General features: G+C 42.1%; 1 protein-coding gene across 1 annotated transcript in view; it reads left to right on the plus strand.

The window, feature by feature from the left end:
- Positions 1-22,030, plus strand: part of LOC139749706 (nipped-B-like protein) — a 448,638-nt gene that overhangs the window by 399,017 nt on the left and 27,591 nt on the right. The window contains exons 16-17 of the mRNA XM_071663859.1: positions 16,284-16,430; positions 19,957-20,177. Coding sequence (XP_071519960.1) covers positions 16,284-16,430; positions 19,957-20,177 — 368 coding nt within the window. The remainder of the gene's footprint in view (positions 1-16,283; positions 16,431-19,956; positions 20,178-22,030) is intronic.

Here is a 22,030-nt window from a genome sequence, read left to right on the forward strand (position 1 = left end):
CAAGGAATAGATTGAATTAGAACGATGTGGTATCCTGGGGTCGACATGGTGTCAGTGGTTTGAACCAGGGCATGTGAAGTGTCTGGGGTAAACTATTGAAAGTTTTGTGGGGCCTGGGTGTGGAAAGGGAGCTGTGGTTTCAGTGCATTATACATGACAGCTAGAGCCTGAGTGTGAACAAATGTGGCCTTTGTTGTCTTTTTCCTAGCATTACCTTGCACACTTGTGGGGTTAGGGGGTGCCGTTTCATGTGTGGTGGGGTGGCGACAGGAATGGATGAAGGCAGCAAATATGAATATGTACATGTATATGTACTTTTATGTATATGTATATGTATGTATACGTTGAAATATATAGGTATGTATATGTGCATTTGTGGGTGTTTATGTATATGCATGTATCTGTGGGTGAGTTTGGCCATTCTTTCTTCTATTTCCTTGTGCTAACTCGCTAACGCAGGAGACAGTGAAGAAGCATGATTAGAAAGGGTAGTGAGTGGTGGGATGAAGAAGTAAGTAAGAGTATTAGTGAAAGAGAAGAGAGAGGCATTTGGACGATTTTTGCAAGGAAAAAATGCAATTGAGTGGGAGACGTATAAAAGAAAGAGACAGGAGGTCAAGAGAAAGGTGCAAGAGGTGAAAAAAAGGGCAAATGAGAGTTGGGGTGAGAGAGTATCATTAAATTTTAGGGAGAATAAAAAGATGTTCTGGAAGGAGGTAGATAAAGTGCGTAAGACAAGGGAGCAAATGGGAACTTCAGTGAAGGGCGCAAATGGGGAGGTGATAACAAGTAGTGGTGATGTGAGAAGGAGATGGAGTGAGTATTTTGAAGGTTTGTTGAATGTGTTTGATGATAGAGTGGCAGATATAGGGTGTTTTGGTCGAGGTGGTGTGCAAAGTGCGAGGGTTAGGGAAAATGATTTGGTAAACAGAGAAGAGGTAGTAAAAGCTTTGCGGAAGATGAAAGCCGGCAAGGCAGCAGGTTTGGATGGTATTGCAGTGGAATTTATTAAAAAAGGGGGTGACTGTATTATTGACTGGTTGGTAAGGTTATTTAATGTATGTATGACTCATGGTGAGGTGCCTGAGGATTGGCGGAATGCGTGCATAGTGCCATTGTACAAAGGCAAAGGGGATAAGAGTGGGGTGCCTAAATGTGTGTGGATGTAACCAAGATGTGAAAAAAGGAGAGATAGGTAGTATGTTTGAGGAAAGGAACCTGGATGTTTTGGCTCTGAGTGAAACGAAGCTCAAGGGTAAAGGGGAAGAGTGGTTTGGAAATGTCTGGGGAGTGAAGTCAGGGGTTAGTGAGAGGACAAGAGCAAGGGAAGGAGTAGCAATACTCCTGAAACAGGAGTTGTGGGAGTATGTGATAGAATGTAAGAAAGTAAATTCTCGATTAATATTGGTAAAATTGAAAGTTGATGGAGAGAGGTGGGTGATTATTGGTGCATATGCACCTGGGCATGAGAAGAAAGATCATGAGAGGCAAGTGTTTTGGGAGCAGCTGAATGAGTGTGTTAGCGGTTTTGATGCACGAGACCGGGTTATAGTGATGGGTGATTTGAATGCAAAGGTGAGTAATGTGGCAGTTGAGGGAATAATTGGTATGCATGGGGTGTTCAGTGTTGTAAATGGAAATGGTGAAGAGCTTGTAGATTTATGTGCTGAAAAAGGACTGATGATTGGGAATACCTGGTTTAAAAAGCGAGATATACATAAGTATACTTATGTAAGTAGGAGAGATGGCCAGAGAGCATTATTGGATTACGTGTTAATTGACAGGCGTGCGAAAGAGAGACTTTTGGATGTTAATGTGCTGAGAGGTGCAACTGGAGGGATGTCTGATCATTATCTTGTGGAGGCTAAGGTGAAGATTAGTATGGGTTTTCAGAAAAGAGGAGTGAATGTTGGGGTGAAGAAGGTGGTGAGAGTAAGTGAGCTTGGGAAGGAGACCTGTGTGGGGAAGTACCAGGAGAGACTGTGTACAGAATGGAAAAAGGTGAGAACAATGGAAGTAAGGGGAGTGGGGGAGGAATGGGATGTATTTTAGGGAATCAGTGATGGATTGCGCAAAAGATGCTTGTGGCATGAGAAGAGTGGGAGGTGGGCTGTTTAGAAAGGGTAGTGAGTGGTGGGATGAAGAAGTAAGAGTATTAGTGAAAGAGAAGAGAGAGGCATTTGGACGATTTTTGCAGGGAAAAAATGCAATTGAGTGGGAGAAGTATAAAAGAAAGAGACAGGAGGTCAAGAGAAAGGTGCAAGAGGTGAAAAAAAGGGCAAATGAGAGTTGGGGTGAGAGACTATCAGTAAATTTTAGGGAGAATAAAAAGATGTTCTGGAAGGAGGTAAATAGGGTGCGTAAGACAAGGGAGCAAATGGGAACTTCAGTGAAGGGCGTAAATGGGGAGGTGATAACAAGTAGTGGTGATGTGAGAAGGAGATGGAATGAGTATTTTGAAGGTTTGTTGAATGTGTCTGATGACAGAGTGGCAGATATAGGGTGTTTTGGTCGAGGTGGTGTGCAAAGTGAGAGGGTTAGGGAAAATGATTTGGTAAACAGAGAAGAGGTAGTAAAAGCTTTGCGGAAGATGAAAGCCGGCAAGGCAGCAGGTTTGGATGGTATTGCAGTGGAATCTATTAAAAAAGGGGGTGACTGTATTGTTGACTGGTTGGTAAGGTTATTTAATGTATGTATGACTCATGGTGAGGTGCCTGAGGATTGGCGGAATGCGTGCATAGTGCCATTGTACAAAGGCAAAGGGGATAAGAGTGAGTGCTCAAATTACAGAGGTATAAGTTTGTTGAGTATTCCTGGTAAATTATATGGGAGGGTATTGATTGAGAGGGTGAAGGCATGTACAGAGCATCAGATTGGGGAAGAGCAGTGTGGTTTCAGAAGTGGTAGAGGATGTGTGGATCAGGTGTTTGCTTTGAAGAATGTATGTGAGAAATACTTAGAAAAGCAAATGGATTTGTATGTAGCATTTATGGATCTGGAGAAGGCATATGATAAGAGTTGATAGAGATGCTCTGTGGAAGGTATTAAGAATATATGGTGTGGGAGGCAAGTTGTTAGAAGCAGTGAAAAGTTTTTATCGAGGATGTAAGGCATGTGTACGTGTAGGAAGAGAGGAAAGTGATTGGTTCTCAGTGAATGTAGGTTTGCGGCAGGGGTGTGTGATGTCTCCATGGTTGTTTAATTTGTTTATGGATGGGGTTGTTAGGGAGGTAAATGCAAGAGTCCTGGAAAGAGGGGCAAGTATGAAGTCTGTTGGGGATGAGAGAGCTTGGGAAGTGAGTCAGTTGTTGTTCGCTGATGATACAGCGCTGGTGGCTGATTCATGTGAGAAACTGCAGAAGCTGGTGACTGAGTTTGGTAAAGTGTGTGGAAGAAGAAAGTTAAGAGTAAATGTGAATAAGAGCAAGGTTATTAGGTACAGTAGGGTTGAGGGTCAAGTCAATTGGGAGGTGAGTTTGAATGGAGAAAAACTGGAGGAAGTGAAGTGTTTTAGATATCTGGGAGTGGATCTGTCAGCGGATGGAACCATGGAAGCGGAAGTGGATCATAGGGTGGGGGAGGGGGCGAAAATTTTGGGAGCCTTGAAAAATGTGTGGAAGTCGAGAACATTATCTCGGAAAGCAAAAATGGGTATGTTTGAAGGAATAGTGGTTCCAACAATGTTGTATGGTTGCGAGGCGTGGGCTATGGATAGAGTTGTGCGCAGGAGGATGGATGTGCTGGAAATGAGATGTTTGAGGACAATGTGTGGTGTGAGGTGGTTTGATCGAGTAAGTAACGTAAGGGTAAGAGAGATGTGTGGAAATAAAAAGAGCGTGGTTGAGAGAGCAGAAGAGGGTGTTTTGAAATGGTTTGGGCACATGGAGAGAATGAGTGAGGAAAGATTGACCAAGAGGATATATGTGTCGGAGGTGGAGGGAACGAGGAGAAGAGGGAGACCAAATTGGAGGTGGAAAGATGGAGTGAAAAAGATTTTGTGTGATCGGGGCCTGAACATGCAGGAGGGTGAAAGGAGGGCAAGGAATAGAGTGAATTGGAGTGATGTGGTATACAGGGGTTGACGTGCTGTCAGTGGAGTGAATCAAGGCATGTGAAGCGTCTGGGGTAAACCATGGAAAGCTGTGTAGGTATGTATATTTGCGTGTGTGGACGTGTGTATGTACATGTGTATGGGGGGGGGCATTTCTTTCGTCTGTTTCCTTGCGCTACCTCGCAAACGCGTGAGACAGCGACAAAGTATAAAAAAAAAAAAAAAAAAAAAGTTTGTTGAGTATTCCTGGCAAATTATATGGGAGGGTATTGATTGAGAGGGTGAAGGCATGTACAGAGCATCAGATTGGGGAAGAGCAGTGTGGTTTCAGAAGTGGTAGAGGATGTGTGGATCAGGTGTTTGCTTTGAAGAATGTATGTGAGAAATACTTAGAAAAGCAAATGGATTTGTATGTAGCATTTATGGATCTGGAGAAGGCATATGATAGAGTTGATAGAGATGCTCTGTGGAAGGTATTAAGAATATATGGTGTGGGAGGCAAGTTGTTAGAAGCAGTGAAAAGTTTTTATCGAGGATGTAAGGCATGTATACGTGTAGGAAGAGAGGAAAGTGATTGGTTCTCAGTGAATGTAGGTTTGTGGCAGGGGTGTGTGATGTCTCCATGGTTGTTTAATTTGTTTATGGATGGGGTTGTTAGGGAGGTGAATGGAAGAGTTTTGGAAAGAGGGGCAAGTATGAAGTCTGTTGGGGATGAGATAGCTTGGGAAGTGAGTCAGTTGTTGTTCGCTGATGATACAGCGCTGGTGGCTGATTCATGTGAGAAAATACAGAAGCTGGTGACTGAGTTTGGTAAAGTGTGTGAAAGAAGAAAGTTAAGAGTAAATGTGAATAAGAGCAAGGTTATTAGGTACAGTAGGGTTGAGGGTCAAGTCAATTGGGAGGTGAGTTTGAATGGAGAAAAACTGGAGGAAGTGAAGTGTTTTAGATATCTGGGAGTGGATCTGGCAGCGGATGGAACCATGGAAGCGGAAGTGGATCATAGGGTGGGGGAGGGGGCGAAAATTCTGGGAGCCTTGAAGAATGTGTGGAAGTCGAGAACATTATCTCGGAAAGCAAAAATGGCTATGTTTGAAGGAATAGTGGTTCCAACAATGTTGTATGGTTGCAAGGCGTGGGCTATGGATAGAGTTGTGCGCAGGAGGGTGGATGTGCTGGAAATGAGATGTTTGAGGACAATGTGTGGTGTGAGGTGGTTTGATCGAGTAAGTAACGTAAGGGTAAGAGAGATGTGTGGAAATAAAAAGAGTGTGGTTGAGAGAGCAGAAGAGGGTGTTTTGAAATGGTTTGGGCACATGGAGAGAATGAGTGAGGAAAGATTGACCAAGAGGATATATGCGTCGGAGGTGGAGGGAACGAGGAGAAGAGGGAGACCAAATTTTATGTGGAAAGATGGAGTGAAAAAGATTTTGTGTGATCGGGGCCTGAACATGCAGGAGGGTGAAAGGAGGGCAAGGAATAGAGTGAATTGGAGCGATGTGGTATACCGGGGTTGACGTGCTGTCAGTGGATTGAATCAAGGCATGTGAAGCGTCTGGGGTAAACCATGGAAAGCTGTGTAGGTATGTATATTTGCGTGTGTGGACGTATGTATATACATGTGTATGGGGGAGGGTTGGGCCATTTCTTTCGTCTGTTTCCTTGCGCTACCTCGCAAACGCGGGAGACAGAAAAAAAAAATATATATATATATATATATTTATTATACTTAGTCGTTGTCTCTTGTGTTAGCGAGGTAGCACAAGGAAACAGACAAAAGAATTAGCCCAACCCACCCATATACACATGCTTATACATAAACGCCTACACACACACACATATACATACCTGTACATTTCAGCATATACATAAATAGACATATACATATATTCACATGTACATATTCATACTTGCTGCCCTTATCCATTCCCATTGCCACCCCATCACACATGGAACAACACCCCCCCTTCCCCCGCGCACGTGCAACATAGCGCTAGGAAGAGACAACAATGGCCACATTCTTTCACTCCCAGTCTCTAGCTGTCATGTGTAATGCACTGAAACCTCAGCTCCTTTTCCACATTCAGGCTCCACAAAACTTTCCAATTTACCCCAGACACTTCACATGCCCTGGTTCAATCCATTGACAGGACGTTGACCCCGATATACCACATCGTTCCAATTCACTCTATTCTTTGCACGCCTTTTACTGGTTTACCCCAGATGCTTCACATATATCAAATTTGATTTTTAATATATTTTTTATCATTAATTTTTATCATTAATGTTTCTCATATCAGCAAGGTAGTGCCAGGAAACGGAAGGAAAATATCCCATACACTCATGTACACATATATATACACATAAATACTCACATATGAACATATACATACATACACATACACAGACATAAGCATATATACACATGTACATAATCATACCTGCTTGCCTTCATCCATTTCTATCGCTGCCTTGCCTCACAGGAAACAGCATTGCTTCCTCCTGCTTCAGCAAGGTAGTGCCAGGAGAAACAGACAGAAAAGGCCACATTCATTCACACTCAGTCTCTAGCTGTCATGTGTAATGTAGCGAAGCCACAACTCCCAATTCACATCCAAGCCCCAGACACCTTCCATGATTACCCCAGATGCTTCACATGCCCTGGTTCAGTCCAGTAACAGCATGTCGACCCCGATATACCACATCGTTACAGTTCACTCCATTCCTTGCACGCCTTTCACCCTCCTGTACATTCAGGCTCCGATTGCTCAAGATCTTTTTCACTCCATCCGTCCACCTCCAAATTGGTCCCCTGCTACTTTTTCCCTCCACCTCTGACACATATATCCTCTTTGTCAATCTTTCCTCACTCATTTTCTCTATGTTTCCAAACCATTTCAACACGCCCTCTTCTGCTCTCTCAACCACACACTTTTTATTTCAATACATCCCTCTTGCCTTTTCATTACTTACTTGATCGAACCACCTCACACCACATATTGTCCTATCTATAGCCCATGCCTCACATCCATATATAACATCGTTGGAACTACTGTACCGTCAAACATACCCATTTTTGCTCTCCCAGATATCGCTCTCTCTTTCCACCCTTACATCCCAGTTAACCTGTCCCTCAACCCTACTGAACCTAATAACCTAGCTCTTATTCACATTTACTCTGAATTCTTTCCTTTCACACACTTTTACAAACTGTCACCAACTTCTGCAGTTATCACTTGAATCAGCCGCTAGAGCTGTATCACTGGTGAACAACAACAGACTCACTTCCCAGACCCTACTGAACCTAATAACCTAGCTCTTATTCACATTTACTCTGAATTCTTTCCTTTCACACACTTTTACAAACTGTCACCAACTTCTGCAGTTATCACTTGAATCAGCCGCTAGAGCTGTATCACTGGTGAACAACAACAGACTCACTTCCCAGACCCTCTAATCCCTAACAGACTGCATACTCGCCCCCTCTCAAGAACTCTTGCATTTACCTTTCTAACCACCCCATCCATAAAGAGATTAGACAGCCATGGGGACATCACACACCCCTGCTGCAAACCACCATTCACTGGGAACCAGTCACTCTCCTCTCTTCCTACTTGTACACATGCCTTACATCCTTGGTCTTTTCACTGCTTCTACCAACTTACCTCCCTTACCATATACTCATAAGACCTTTCACAAAGCATCTATCTATCCTATCATACGCCTTCTCCAGATCCATAAATGCTACATACAAATCCATCTGCTTTCAAAGTATTTCTCACACACATTCTTCAAAGCAAATACCTAATCCACACATCCTCTACCTCTTCTGAAACCACACTGCTTTTCCCAAATCTGTTGCTCTGTACATGTCTTCACCCTCTTATTGAATACCTTCCCATATAATTTCCCAGGAATACTCAACAAACTCACTCTTTTCTAAGGTTGGAAGATTTAGAGCCCTTAACCTTACCCTTTAACTCATCTCCCTTAAAATTTGGTACCATCTTTGTTACCCTCCTCTGGACCTTCTCTATTAGCTCTTTGTTCTTGTCTAAGTTCAGTGGCTAAACTTGAGCAGCATTTTTTCAGTTTTGGCCTTATGCAGGATATGAGCATCTTGCAAAATATTCCCATGTTTGATAGATATTCTGATATTTGCCGGCATGCAGTTTTTCTTTTTAACTTTTCTCCAAATGTAAGACTTTTGTGATTGGTTTTGAGTGTAGTCAATTCCCAAGACCTTCTCAGACCACAGAGCTTAAGTTTATTTCTTGTTTGTAGGAAGAGGTAACAGTGAGTAGTTCCAGGTAAAGTTGGGTTTGTGTCAAGGGTGTGTGATGTCACCATGGCTGCTTTAATCAGTTTATTGCTGGGATGGGGGATGAGGCTTGATATGTAAGTCAGTTGCTGTTTACAGATGACATAGCCTTGATGGTAGACTCAAATGAGAAACTGTACAAGCTAGTCTCATGAGTTTTGGGAGTGTGTGAAAGGAGGAATTGACATATATTAGGAATAAAAGTAAAATTAAGAGGGTTAGTAGGGTTTGTCAGTTTGAAGAGAGAGAAATGGGGGGAAGTAGAATGTTTTAGATACTTAGGACTGGACATGACAATAGATGGAACAATGGGAGGTGGTGTGAATCATAGGGTAGATGAGGAGGCAAAGGTCCTGGGTGCATTGAAGAGTGCTTGGAAAGAGAGTTCACTGTCTGTGAAGGCAAAAGAAGTTACGTTTGATGGTGTAGTACTCCCAGCTAACTTTATAGGATGGGCCCAAATTAGAAAAGAGCAGAAAAGGGTGTAGATGTTTGAAATAGAATTTTTAAGGTCAGTATATGTCCTCGAATGAGATGTTTGAGGACACTATGTGGTGTGAGGTGGTTTGACCGAGTAAGTAATGAAAGGGTAAGACAGATGTGTGGTAATAAAAAGAGTGTGGTTGAGAGAGCAGAAGAGGGTGTTTTGAAATGGTTTGGTCACATGGAGAGAGTGAGTGAGGAAAGATTGACAAAGAAAATATATGTGTCAGAGGTGGAGGGAACGAGAAGTGGGAGACCAGATTGGAGGTGGAAAGATGGAGTGAAAAAGATTTTGAGTGATTGGGGCCTAAAACTGTTCCTGAAAGGCATGCAAGGAATAGAGTGAATTGGAACGATGCGGTGTACCGGGGTCAACGTGCTATCAGTGGATTGAACCAGGGCATGTGAAGCGTCTGGGGTAAACCATGGAAGGTTTTGTGGGGCCTGGATGTGGAAAGGGAGCTGTGGTTTCGGTGCATTATACATGGCAACTAGAGACTGAGTGTGAACGAATGTGGCCTTTGTTGTCTTTTCCTAGTGCTACCTCACGTGCATGTGGGGAAGGGGGTTGTCATTTCATGTGTAGTGGGGTGGTGATGGGAATGAATAAAGGCAGACAATATGAATTATGTACATTTGTATATATGTATATGTTTGTGTGTGTATATATATATGTATACGTTGAGATGTATAGGTATGTATATGTGTGTGTGTGGACGTGTATGTATATACATGTGTATGTGGATGGGTTGGGCCATTGTTTCATCTGTTTCCTTGCGCTACCTTGCTAATGCGGGAAACAGCGACAAAGTATAATAAATGAATAAATCAATGAAGGCATATGATAGAGTTCATAGAGATGCTCTGTGGAAGGTATTAAGAATATATGGTGTGGGAGGCAAGTTGTTAGAAGCAGTGAAAAATTTTTATCGAGGATGTAAGGCATGTGTACGTGTAGGAAGAGAGGAAAGTGATTGGTTCTCAGTGAATGTAGGTTTGCGGCAGGGGTGTGTGATGTCTCCATGGTTGTTTGATTTGTTTATGGATGGGGTTGTTAGGGAGGTGAATGCAAGAGTTTTGGAAAGAGGGGCAAGTATGAAGTCTGTTGTGGATGAGAGAGCTTGGGAAGTGAGTCAGTTGTTGTTTGCTGATGATACAGTGCTGGTGGCTGATTCATGTGAGAAACTGCAGAAGCTGGTGACTGAGTTTGGTAAAGTGTGTGAAAGAAGAAAGTTAAGAGTAAATGTGAATAAGAGCAAGGTTATTAGGTACAGTAGGGTTGAGGGTCAAGTCAATTGGGAGGTAAGTTTGAATGGAGGAAAACTGGAGGAAGTAAAGTGTTTTAGATATCTGGGAGTGGATCTGGCAGCGGATGGAACCATGGAAGCGGAAGTGAATTATAGGGTGGGGGAGGGGGCGAAAATTGTGGGAGCCTTGAAGAATGTGTGGAAGTCGAGAACATTATCTCGGAAAGCAAAAATGGGTATGTTTGAAGGAATAGTGGTTCCAACAATGTTGTATGGTTGCGAGGCTTGGGCTATGGATAGAGTTGTGCGCAGGAGGATGGATGTGCTGGAAATGAGATGTTTGAGGACAATGTGTGGTGTGAGGTGGTTTGATCGAGTAAGTAACGTAAGGGTAAGAGAGATGTGTGGAAATAAAAAGAGCGTGGTTGAGAGAGCAGAAGAGGGTGTTTTGAAATGGTTTGGGCACATGGAGAGAATGAGTGAGGAAAGATTGACCAAGAGGATATATGTGTCGGAGGTGGAGGGAACGAGAAGTGGGAGACCAAATTGGAGGTGGAAAGATGGAATGAAAAAGATTTTGTGTGATCGGGGCCTGAACATGCAGGAGGGTGAAAGGAGGGCAAGCAATAGAGTGAATTGGATCGATGTGGTATACCGGGGTTGACGTGCTGTCAGTGGATTGAATCAGGGCATGTGAAGCGTCTGGGGTAAACCATGGAAAGCTGTGTAGGTATGTATATTTGCGTGTGTGGACGTATGTATATACATGTGTATGGGGGTGGGTTGGGCCATTTCTTTCGTCTGTTTCCTTGCGCTACCTCGCAAACGCGGGAGACAGCGACAAAAAAAAAAAAAAATCAATAGATATTTATTATACTTGTTATACTTTGTCGCTGTCTCCCACGTTAGCGAGGTAGCACAAGGAAACAGATGAAAGAATGGCCCAACCCACCCACATACACATGTATATACATACATGTCCACACACACATATGCATACCAATACATTTCAATGTATACCTATATATACATACTCAGACATATACATATGTACACATATACGTAATTCATACTTGCTGCTTTATTCATTCCTGCCACCACCCTGCCACACATGAAATGACAACCCTCTTCCCCCACATGCATGCAAGGTAGTGCTAGGAAAAGACAACAAAGGCCACATTCGTTCACACTCAAGCTCTAGCTGTCATGTATAATGTACCGAAACCACAGCTCCCTTTTTACATCCAGGCCCCACAAAACTTTCCATGGTTTACCCCAGACGCTTCACATGCCCTGGTTCAATCCATTGACAGTACGTCAGCCCTGGTATACCACAATTCACTCTATTCCTTGCACGCCTTTCACCCTCCTGCATGTTCAGGCCCCGATCGCTCAAAATCTTTTTCACTCCATCCTTCCACCTCCAATTTGGTCTCCCATTTCTTGTTCCCTCCACCTCTGACACATATACCCTCTTTGTCAATCTTTCCTCACTCATTCTCTCCATTTCAAAACACCCTCTTCTGCTCTCTCAACCACCTTCTTTTTATTACCAACATCTCTCTTACCCTTTCATTACTTAATCAAACCACCACACACCACATATTGTCCTCAAACATCTCATTTCTAACACATCCACCCTCCTCCACACAACTCTAGCTATAGCCTAGCCCTCGCAACCATATAACGTTGTTGGAACCACTATTCCTTCAAACATACCCATAATGTTCTCGCCTTCCACACATTTTTCAACGCTCCCAAAAACTTTCGCCCCCTCCCCCACCCTGTGACTCACTTTCACTTCCATGTTTCCATCTGTTACCAAATCCACTCCCAAATTTCTAAAACACTTCTCTTTCTCCAGTTTTTCTCCATTCAAACTTACCTCCCAATTGACTTGTCCCCCAACCCTGCTGTACCTAATAACCTTGCTCTTGATATAAGAGAGAGGTCTAATAGTAAGCTAAGCATGATAGAGAGTTGAATGGGGGTTTACTGAAGTAGTTTGGGTAAATAAAGAACATGAGTGAAAAGAGAATGACTGAGATGATATTTGTCAGAAGTGGTGGGAGTGAGGAGGAGGGGAGAACAGTAATGGGATGTAGGAGAATGAGAGGCATGTTAGGAGCTAGGTAAATGAAAGCACTGTGATATATAGGGGATAGTATTCTGTCAGTGGGCTGAACCAGGGCATATGAAGTTGTAAGGGGAATCCAAGGCATGGTCTGAGGTGTGTGGCTGTTAGGTGTTGGTGCATTATGCATGACACCAACTAGAGAGTGGACATGGGCAAATGAGACCATTCATCTTGTCTTGGCACTACCATAGCATACTTGGAGATGTGTTCCTGATGACATTATTTTTCACCTGTATGCAGGATTGTGTACGAGGACTTCACGTATAAGTAAGCACAGATTATTACGGTATTTTGTCTTTACTAATTGATGAATAACAAAGAATCAGTGTACAATATTGTATCCTGAATAACTTGGTTAGTCAATAGTGATGAATGAGAAAGGTAGTGTGTTTGTGAGACGCAGTGGGTGGGAGGGAGACAGGAGGCGGTGGATGTTGATCGGGTTTGCTTGTTTGTCTGCATTCTTAATGATGGTTCTATCTGTTTATGAAGCCAATTTGAAAGCATTGCCAACATTGACCTTATGCTTACCAGCTTCCAACCTTCTCATCTGTTGTAATTTTACATCCAAGGAAAGGCTTTTTCTCGACACTTTAGATGCACTACCCTTTATTTGAACTTATATGCCATCATCCAGAAATGATGTGTAAAAAATACTCAAGAGTATTATCAAGAAATTGGCAAGCCAGCAAGAACATGTGCATACTGTAAGCATGGCAAAAAATTTTCTGTACTAACTGAGAAGAGCACTCAGCACTGGTTGGATGTGATCCTATGTGTGTATGGTGCTCTGATTGGCAAGGTGAGTATAAACAGAGCTGCTCATGGTGTGTTGTGAGTGTTTGGGCTTGTGACTTTTGACTAATTTTATGGATTTTCACCAATTTGTTTCCTAGTAAAACTAGAGTTTCAAGATTCAATCACGAGTGCTATAATGAAACAGTGCTCTATAGGTTAGTGCTAACAGCTAACTGAGGTATTAGTGTATATGTTTTTGAATGTGCATGGTAAGTTGTATGGGAGAGCTTTAATTGAGAGGTTGGTAGCATGTGCAAAGCATCAGATTGTTTAGAAAGAATGTGGTGTCAGGAGTAGTTGAGGACATATGGATCATGTGTTGGCTGTCAAGAGTGTGTCCAAGAAATACTTAAAGAAACAGAAGGATTTGTATACAGCATGTATGGATCTGGATAAAGCACATGATAGGGTTGATGGAGATACTTTGTAGAAGGTGTTATGAATGTATGTTGTCAGGGAAAGCAATTAAGAGCAGAGAGGAGTTTTTACCAAGAGAGTGCTGTATGATTGTGAGAAAGTAGAGAGGAGGGTAAGTGGGCCCAAGTGAAGATGAGTCTACAGATGGGATGTGTGATGTCACCATGGCTGTTCAGTCAATTTATGGATGGGGTCATGAGGGAAGGGAATGTGAGGATTTAGGGGTAAGGTGTAGGTGTGCAGTATGGGAGGGATGGGTGTGCTTGTGAGTTGAATAAAATGTTTGCTGATGGCATGGCATTGATGGCAGATCAAAATTAGAAACTGCAAAGTTTGTTTCTGAGTTTAGGAGAGTATGCAAAAGGAAAAAGGTTGAGAGTAAATATGAATAAGAACAAAGTTATTAGGTTTAGCATTGGAGAGAAACAGATTGGTTTCTGTGAGAGTTTGGTGGAGAAACCTTGGAGGAAGTGAAGTGTTTTTAGATGCCTGTGAGTGGCTTTGACAGCATATGGAAGCTGAAGTGAGTCACAGGATGGGTGAGGGGGCAAAGGTTCTGGGAATATTGAGGAGTCTATGGAAAGAGAGGTCAAAAATGGGTATGTTTGAAGCTATAGTAGTACCAATGATATTGTATGGATGTGAGGCATGGGCTATAGATTAGAGTGTGTGGAAGAGGGTGAATGTATTGGAAATAAGATCTGTGAGGGAAATATATGGTGTGAGGAGGGTTGATTGAGCAAGAAATGAGAGGGAAAGAAAGAGGTGTGATAATAAGAAGAGTATGGTTGAGAGAGCTGAAGAGGCTGTGCTGAAATGATGTGTCAGAAGTGGAGGGGACAAGGAAAAGGAAGATACTGAATTGGATTTGAAAAGATTTTGATTGCTCTGGGCTTGACTATTTAGGAGCATGAAAGGCATGCACGATGGAATGAATTGTAGCATTGTAATATGGAAAGGGGGCAATGCACACGATGAAATGAATTGTAGCATTGTAATATGGAAAAGGGGTGACGCACTATCAGTGGACTGAGCCAGGGCATTTGAAGCAGTCTGGTGAAACCATGGAAAGGTCTGTAGGGCTTAATTCTTGTTAGGGGGCTGTGGTTTTCTTGCATTGCACATGACAGCTAAAGAGTGAATGAGAACAATTGAGGCAATTTCTTAGTCTTTCTGGTGCTGCCTTGCTGGAGTGTGAAATGAACAAATATGAAAAACATGATTTAAACCACAAATAAATGATTTAAACCACAAATGAATGAAAAACAATATCAATCATATATTCAGAAGGGCAGGACCCAAGGTGGATATACTACAAGCCAACTCATCCCATGGAAAGCCAGAACATGCAGTGCCAATGCAAACAGTTGAATAAATGGTTGTGGCTAGTAGCACCTGGCCATTTTATGACTTTGCTTGTGAAGGCATTGGCTTGGGCAGGTTACTGTTTGGTTGTAAAGTCCCTGGCCTTATGCATTTTATGATGGTTGAGGAAGATGAATCCTCTCAGATACACTTATGTTGAGAGATAAAGTGGTGTTTTAACCCTCTAAAAAGTAAGCTTTCTCAGATAGGTGAGGGCTCTCATCATAGGTAAGAAAAACTTACTCTAAATAAGAATACCATTTTAAAGAAGATTCAGTAAATTGCTAAGAATTGTTGCATGTGAACCAGTTGTAGACAGGAATGCAATGTTCACAGCAAGCGATGATGTAGTATTCTGTGGTCTGGTGCTTTGAAATATACTAATAGTCCTGGTCATCTCAAAATCTTGTTGTAGGTACATGAGCACGGGTACTCCTTCCCTTTAATAATAAAACTAACTTAGTAAACTTGGTAAAGTGTGTGAAAGAAGAAAGTTAAGAGTAAATGTGAATAAGAGCAAGGTTATTAGGTACAGTAGGATTGAGGGTCAAGTCAACTGGGAGGTGAGTTTGAATGGAGAAAAACTGGAGGAAGTGAAGTGTTTTAGATATCTGGGAGTGGATCTGGCAGCGGATGGAACCATAGAAGCGGAAGTGGATCATAGGGTGGGGGAGGGGGCGAAAATTCTGGGAGCCTTGAAGAATGTGTGGAAGTCGAGAACATTATCTCGGAGAGCAAAAATGGGTATGTTTGAAGGAATAGTGGTTCCAACAATGTTGTATGGTTGCGAGGCGTGGACTATGGATAGAGTTGTGCGCAGGAGGATGGATGTGCTGGAAATGAGATGTTTGAGGACAATGTGTGGTGTGAGGTGGTTTGATCGAGTAAGTAACGTAAGGGTAAGAGAGATGTGTGGAAATAAAAAGAGCGTGGTTGAGAGAGCAGAGGAGGGTGTTTTGAAATGGTTTGGTCACATGGAGAGAATGAGTGAGGAAAGATTGACCAAGAGGATATATGTGTCGGAGGTGGAGGGAACGAGGAGAAGAGGGAGACCAAATTGGAGGTGGAAAGATAGAGTGAAAAAGATTTTGTGTGATCGGGGCCTGAACATGCAGGAGGGTGAAAGGAGGGCAAGGAATAGAGTGAGTTGGAGCAATGTGGTATACCGGGGTTGACGTGCTGTCAGTGGATTGAATCAGGGCATGTGAAGCGTCTGGGGTAAACCATGGAAAGCTGTGTAGGTATGTATATTTGCGTGTGTGGACGTATGTATATACATGTGTATGGGGGTGGGTTGGGCCATTTCTTTCGTCTGTTTCCTTGCGCTACCTCGCAAATGCGGGAGACAGCGACAAAGCAAAAAAAAAAAGAAAAAAAACTTAGAAGTAACTATTTGGTAGAACTAGATGAGTTTGAGAAATGATATAGAAATGTCTTGTTTTTATTTGATATTTATTTTATCCACAGAGAACAAGCTTGTGTGAATTATTGTTCATCACGGACAACCTGGCATACTTCCCATATCAGGTGCTGGACGAGCCACTCTTCATCATTCATCACATAGACATAATGATCTCTGTCACGGGTTCCAACCTCCTTCAGTCTTTCCGAGAGGTAATGTTTTTTATATGCTTTATTTCCTGTGGTCAAGGATTTTTTCCCTTAACCAAAGCAGTAAACTGGGGGGTTTGATTGCAGTGGCCAGTTCCATTTACATGTCTATCATTCTTAATTTTTTCTTATTCTTTGCCTATTTGCCTTTTCATGTGGTCAAGGATTTCCTCCTCCTCCTTGAATGCTTGTATTTGCTTCTTTACCTGACTGGATAGGCATACTATGTAGGCTAGGAAGATTTCATCATGTTCCTAAGAGTTGTAGAATGATATCTGTGAGAGGGACTTTTGGGTATCAGAACATGAACATTTAAGAGGGTGAGGCATGCATGGATGAGAACAAATGGGCTTGATGATGTATATAGCAGGTGACATTCTGTCCCTGAGTTGAAACAGGGCATATGAAGTGGTCTTGGTAAATCATGTTATAGTCTCTGAGAACTGGCTGTGGATGGTTGGCTATAGTTTTGTTGAATTAGTACCTTCCCTTACCTTTTTTTCAGATTTTTTTTTTTTTCACATGTGTATGTATGTACAGACAAAGCAAGACACCAAACATATGACATGAAATACTACTGGTTTTGAAAATATTACAAAATGAAATGCAGAGGTACTGTAAATCTGAATTATCTCAACAAAGAACTCCTTCACGGGGTTGGCCATGGCAAAAGAGTTTCCATAACTGATGAACTTCAGTGCTGCTTACCTTAAGTACCTCACCTTTAACAGGCCACTGGCCGAGGGCAATTATAGCGCAGTGTTTTTAGAGGCTTCTACCTAATGTACCTACCAGCTGCTGCCCAATATTTCAAACTGCCTAATGCTTCCAGCTGATGGTCCTACCTACTACTTCTATCTTATGTTTCCACCTAATGCTCCTGTCTAAAGTTCCTACCTACTGTTTCTATCTGTCACTTCTACCAATTTGCCAAAAGGCAGTGCATTTTGCATAGTGCTCTCCACAGGAAAATGTAGAGTTACAAAGAGTGAGTTATGTGAGTTAAGCGTTGTTAAGTGTTATGTGTGACATGGAGAAGTTGTATGTTTGTGGACAGAATGGTGGCAGTCAACATGTTGTTAAGGCAGAAGGAAAAGACAGCTACCCATGAGTCCAAGCCACTTAGCAAGCATTCTTCAGTGATGTTAACTATAGTCTTATTACCACACTTCTCTCGTACCCTGTCATTTCTTACTCGGTTAACTTTTCTCACATCACAAATTGTCCTCAAACATTTCGTTTCCAACACACATTCCTTTTTTCATATTCTGACGTAAAGCCCAAGCCACTCATCTGTGGAACACTGTCAGGACTACTATTATACCTGCAAACATGGGGTCTTAGGGTGGGTAAGAGGATGAAGGTCTTAGGCACATGAAGGAATACTTGGAGAAAGATGTCTTTGTCTGGGAGGGCACAATAGTCCAAACAGCGTTTCATAGAGATGGAATTTGGCTCCAGGTAAGAATATATGGAAGAAGTAGAATGTTTTTGAAATTTTGAAATGCAACATTTGAGGACTCATTATTTCTCAAGACACTTATGAACTTAGCCATATCCCACACTAAAGATTTCTCGGAAAAATTGACTCATTTCTACTCAACTGATGCCTTCGGGTTACAAGTATATTGGGACAGTTAACAGCCCTGGTACTTAAGGTCCTCGTGTAAGTGGCGTTGCACTGCCCTTACCAATACACCACTAAGCAGTCCAGGTTTTTCTTTTGCACTCAAGTGTGAATCTGCATCCACTTGATATCTAGGAACATTCAGAGTTGATGGAGAGGTTTTTCTGGTCTTCCAAGGGCATTTCACATGGGTTGATGTAGGGGTGCTGCTGCTATCATTAAATTTTTTCACCCTCTGCTGTACTGATCTCAGGCTCACTTGAGTAATATTAGAAATTTCCTTAAGTGGCTGATTTCCCATGTAAAGTGCAACTAGAGAAGCTATTTTCTCACTTGTAAGGTGAGTATTTCCAACCATAGTAGGTGATAGGGGTATGAAAAGAGAGAAAAATTATAGAAATCCAGGGCATAAGTGGGGAACACAACAATACATTCCCACCTCCTACATCAACAAAACTGCTCCTGAGACATTCTCATGTGATATGCCAGCATGCTATGTAGTTGTCAATACTCGCTGGAGAACACTGACTTCATTGGCGGACACCAACGCCATCTTAAGTGGGATAAAGTGATTTGCGTCACTACACATCCTCTGCCTTTCCTAAAAATCCCTTGCTCCTCACTTATTCTGCATTCAGTCACTTCCATCACTTTTTCAGGAATCAGTCTTGCATACACTTCCTTGGTATTCCTATCTGACTTATTTCTCAGTGATTGCTTCATACATTCTTAGCTCCTTATGAATAAAGGAACACTGATAGTTTTCACTCAATCATCAGGTGCAATCTTCTGTATCCATGTTGAATTACATATCAAATGCATCCAGTCCATCACACTTTCTACTCCGTACTTCTGCATTTAAGCTATAATCCTATCCATTCCAGGTTCCTTTCCTACCTTCAGCTTCCTTATCACCCTTATCACCTCCCTTCTTGCTATGGTCCCTTGCGCTTGTATCCTCTTCCTTCCATCCTCCATACCCATGCATGTAAAAGTGCTGCCTCACCTTCTTCCACATTCATCAGTCCTTAGATTGGTCTTTCCATCTTTTTTTCACTTCCTCCATTTGATTCAGCAACTCTTACTTCCTTACTTCTCACATGAATATTTCCACTCTTACATCCAACCAACTCTTTCCTTTTTTACGTCCTAGTAAAGTATCTTATTTTCTTTAAACTCATCACTCAACTTCCAAAATCTTCATCCACTTTTTCTTTGCTTTCTTCTATCAGCTTCTTAACATTGTGCTTACACATTATATAGTCTTCTCTCCTCCTTTGCTGAACTTCCAATGATACAGTCCTTTCAAGCAATCTACCATATGCCTTTTTCTTTTCTTCCACAGCATTTCTAATCTCATCTGTCCTCATGCATTTCCCTTTTTATTCCTATATCTCATGTCCAGGTATCCAACTAGTAATTCTACTACCTTTAGTAGTCTTTCTGTGAACATTTTAGACTCCATTCACACATGTCTGCAACCCTGAATTTACTGCTTTTCCATCTGAACTTATGGTCATTGTCCTCTCATACTCCTTGCATTCTTTCTGATTCATCTTCTCACTTTTCAACACTTTTACCTTCCCATTCTCCCTTACACCATACCTCCACTTCTCTTTGATCCTCACCTTCACAAAAACTGCAATATGGTCAATCTCCAAAGAATCCTCTCATATCATTTCATCTAGCACAGCTTTTCTCACCTTTATTTATTAACATAAGTTAATTTTTGTATTAACAAAAGTTCATGCAAGGAGACTTCATGGCAGATTTAGTTTTCTCCACTATTGTAAATTATATATTAAGGTTGATGTTTGTTTATCATTGTACAGTTTCATTCCCTTGCCCATTTTAGGTATGTTTTTGTTCATATATCAGATTATTTCTTGTACATATCTTCAGGCTCTGCTGCCACCTCCCAATGCCGAAGTTAAAATTAACCCGGAAACTGGCCAGCCTGAATTTGTGGATGACTTGGATGATGAAGAGGACGTAGAAGTATATTTGTCTCGTCTGCCTCAGAGCCTAACACCCCTGGTAGAGTGTATCAATGCCTCTCAGGGATGCTTGCTATTACTTATGCTGAAAGACTACATGAAGGAGATTTATGGTATAACTGATGGGTGAGTTTTCTTATAGTATTTGTATGTTTAGGCTTGATGGGTATAATGAACTGAGGTTCTGTATGCACTGGATGCACTCCATGGAATGAGGAACAGTTTTAGATATTTATTCATTTTATTTTATATTTCATTTGTTATACTTGATCACCATTTTCCACATTAGCAAGGTAGCACCAGGAAACAGACAAAGGAAGAGGCATCCACTCCCATACGCATATGTAAACATACTTGCACATACATGTACATAGACATATATATTTGCATAAACTTACAAATACATATGCATGTATACACATTTCTTTCTTTCTTCTTTCATATTATTCGCCATTTTCCGCATTAGCGAGGTTGCATTAAGAACAGAGGACTGGACCTTTGAGGGAATATCCTCACCAAGAGGGGAGGATTTCCAGCCCCTCGCTCCCTTCCCTTTTAGTCGCCTTCTACGACACGCAGGGAATACGTGGGAAGTATTCTTTCTCCCCTATCCCCAGGGATATACACATTTACATATTCCTATTTACTCGCCTCCATCTATTCCCAGTGCCACCTCGTGTCAGCAAGGCATTGCCAGGAAACAGATGAAGAAAGGCTGCATCCGCTCATGTCCAGACACAAGAAGTAATGTGTAATGCACCAAAACCACAGCTCCCTATCCACACCTGGGCTCCACAGACCTTTCCTTGGTTTACCCTGGACATTTCACATGCCCTGGTTCAGTCCATTTACAGCAATTTCATCCTAGTGTACAAATTGTTCATATTCACTCTATCCTGTGCGCGCCTTTCACCCTTCTGCTTGTTCAGGCTCTAGTCACTCAATAACTTTTCACCCCCTTAACTTCTCACACATATATCCTCTTTGTCAGCCTTTCCTCACTCATTCTCTCCATATATCCAAAGCATTTCAGCACACCCTCTTCTTCTCACAGCCACACTCATTTCCATGGATATATGTATACATACACATACACAGACATATACATATGTACATATTCATACTTGCTTGCCTTCATCCATTCCTGTCACTACCCCACCCCACAGGAAACAGCATTACTGCCCCTTGCTTCAGCAAGGTAGTGCCAGGAAAATAGACAAAAAAGGTCACATTCATTCACACTAAGTCTCTAGCTGTCATGTGTAATGTAATGAAACCACAGCTCCCTATCCACATCCAGGCCCCCAGACCTTTCCATGTTTTACCCCAAACGCTTCACATGCCATGGTTCAGTCCATCGACAGCATGTCAACCCCAGTATACCACATAGTTCCAATTCACTCTGTTCCTTGCATGCCTCTCACCCTCCTGTTTGTTCAGGCCCCAATCGCTCAAAATCTTCTCCTTGTTCCCTTCACCTCTGCCTCGTATATCCTCTTTGTCAATCTTTCCTAACGCATTCTCTCCATATGCCCAAACCATTTCATCACACCCTCTTCTGCCCTTTCAACCATGCTCTTTTTATTACCACATATCTCTCTTACCCTTTCATTTCTTACTGGATCAAGCCACCTCTTACCACATATTGTCCTCAAACATTTCATTTCCAACACATCCACCATCCTCTGTACAACCCTGTCTATAGCCCATGTGTTGCAACCATATATTATTGTTGGAACTACTATTCCTTCAAACATACCCATTTTTGTTTTCCCAGATAACATTCTGTCCTTCCACACATTTTTCATCACTCTCAGAACCTTCGCCCCTTCCCCACCCTGTGACTAACTTCCACTTCCATGTTTCCATTTGCTGCAAAGTCCTCTTCCAGATATCTAAGACACTTCACTTCCTCCAATTTTTCTCCATTCAATTTTGTATTCCAATTAACTTGTCCCTCAACCCAACTGAACCTAATA

The sequence above is a fragment of the Panulirus ornatus genome, chromosome 8, assembly GCF_036320965.1.
Source record: "Panulirus ornatus isolate Po-2019 chromosome 8, ASM3632096v1, whole genome shotgun sequence".
Classification (NCBI taxonomy): Eukaryota; Metazoa; Arthropoda; class Malacostraca; order Decapoda; family Palinuridae; genus Panulirus; species Panulirus ornatus.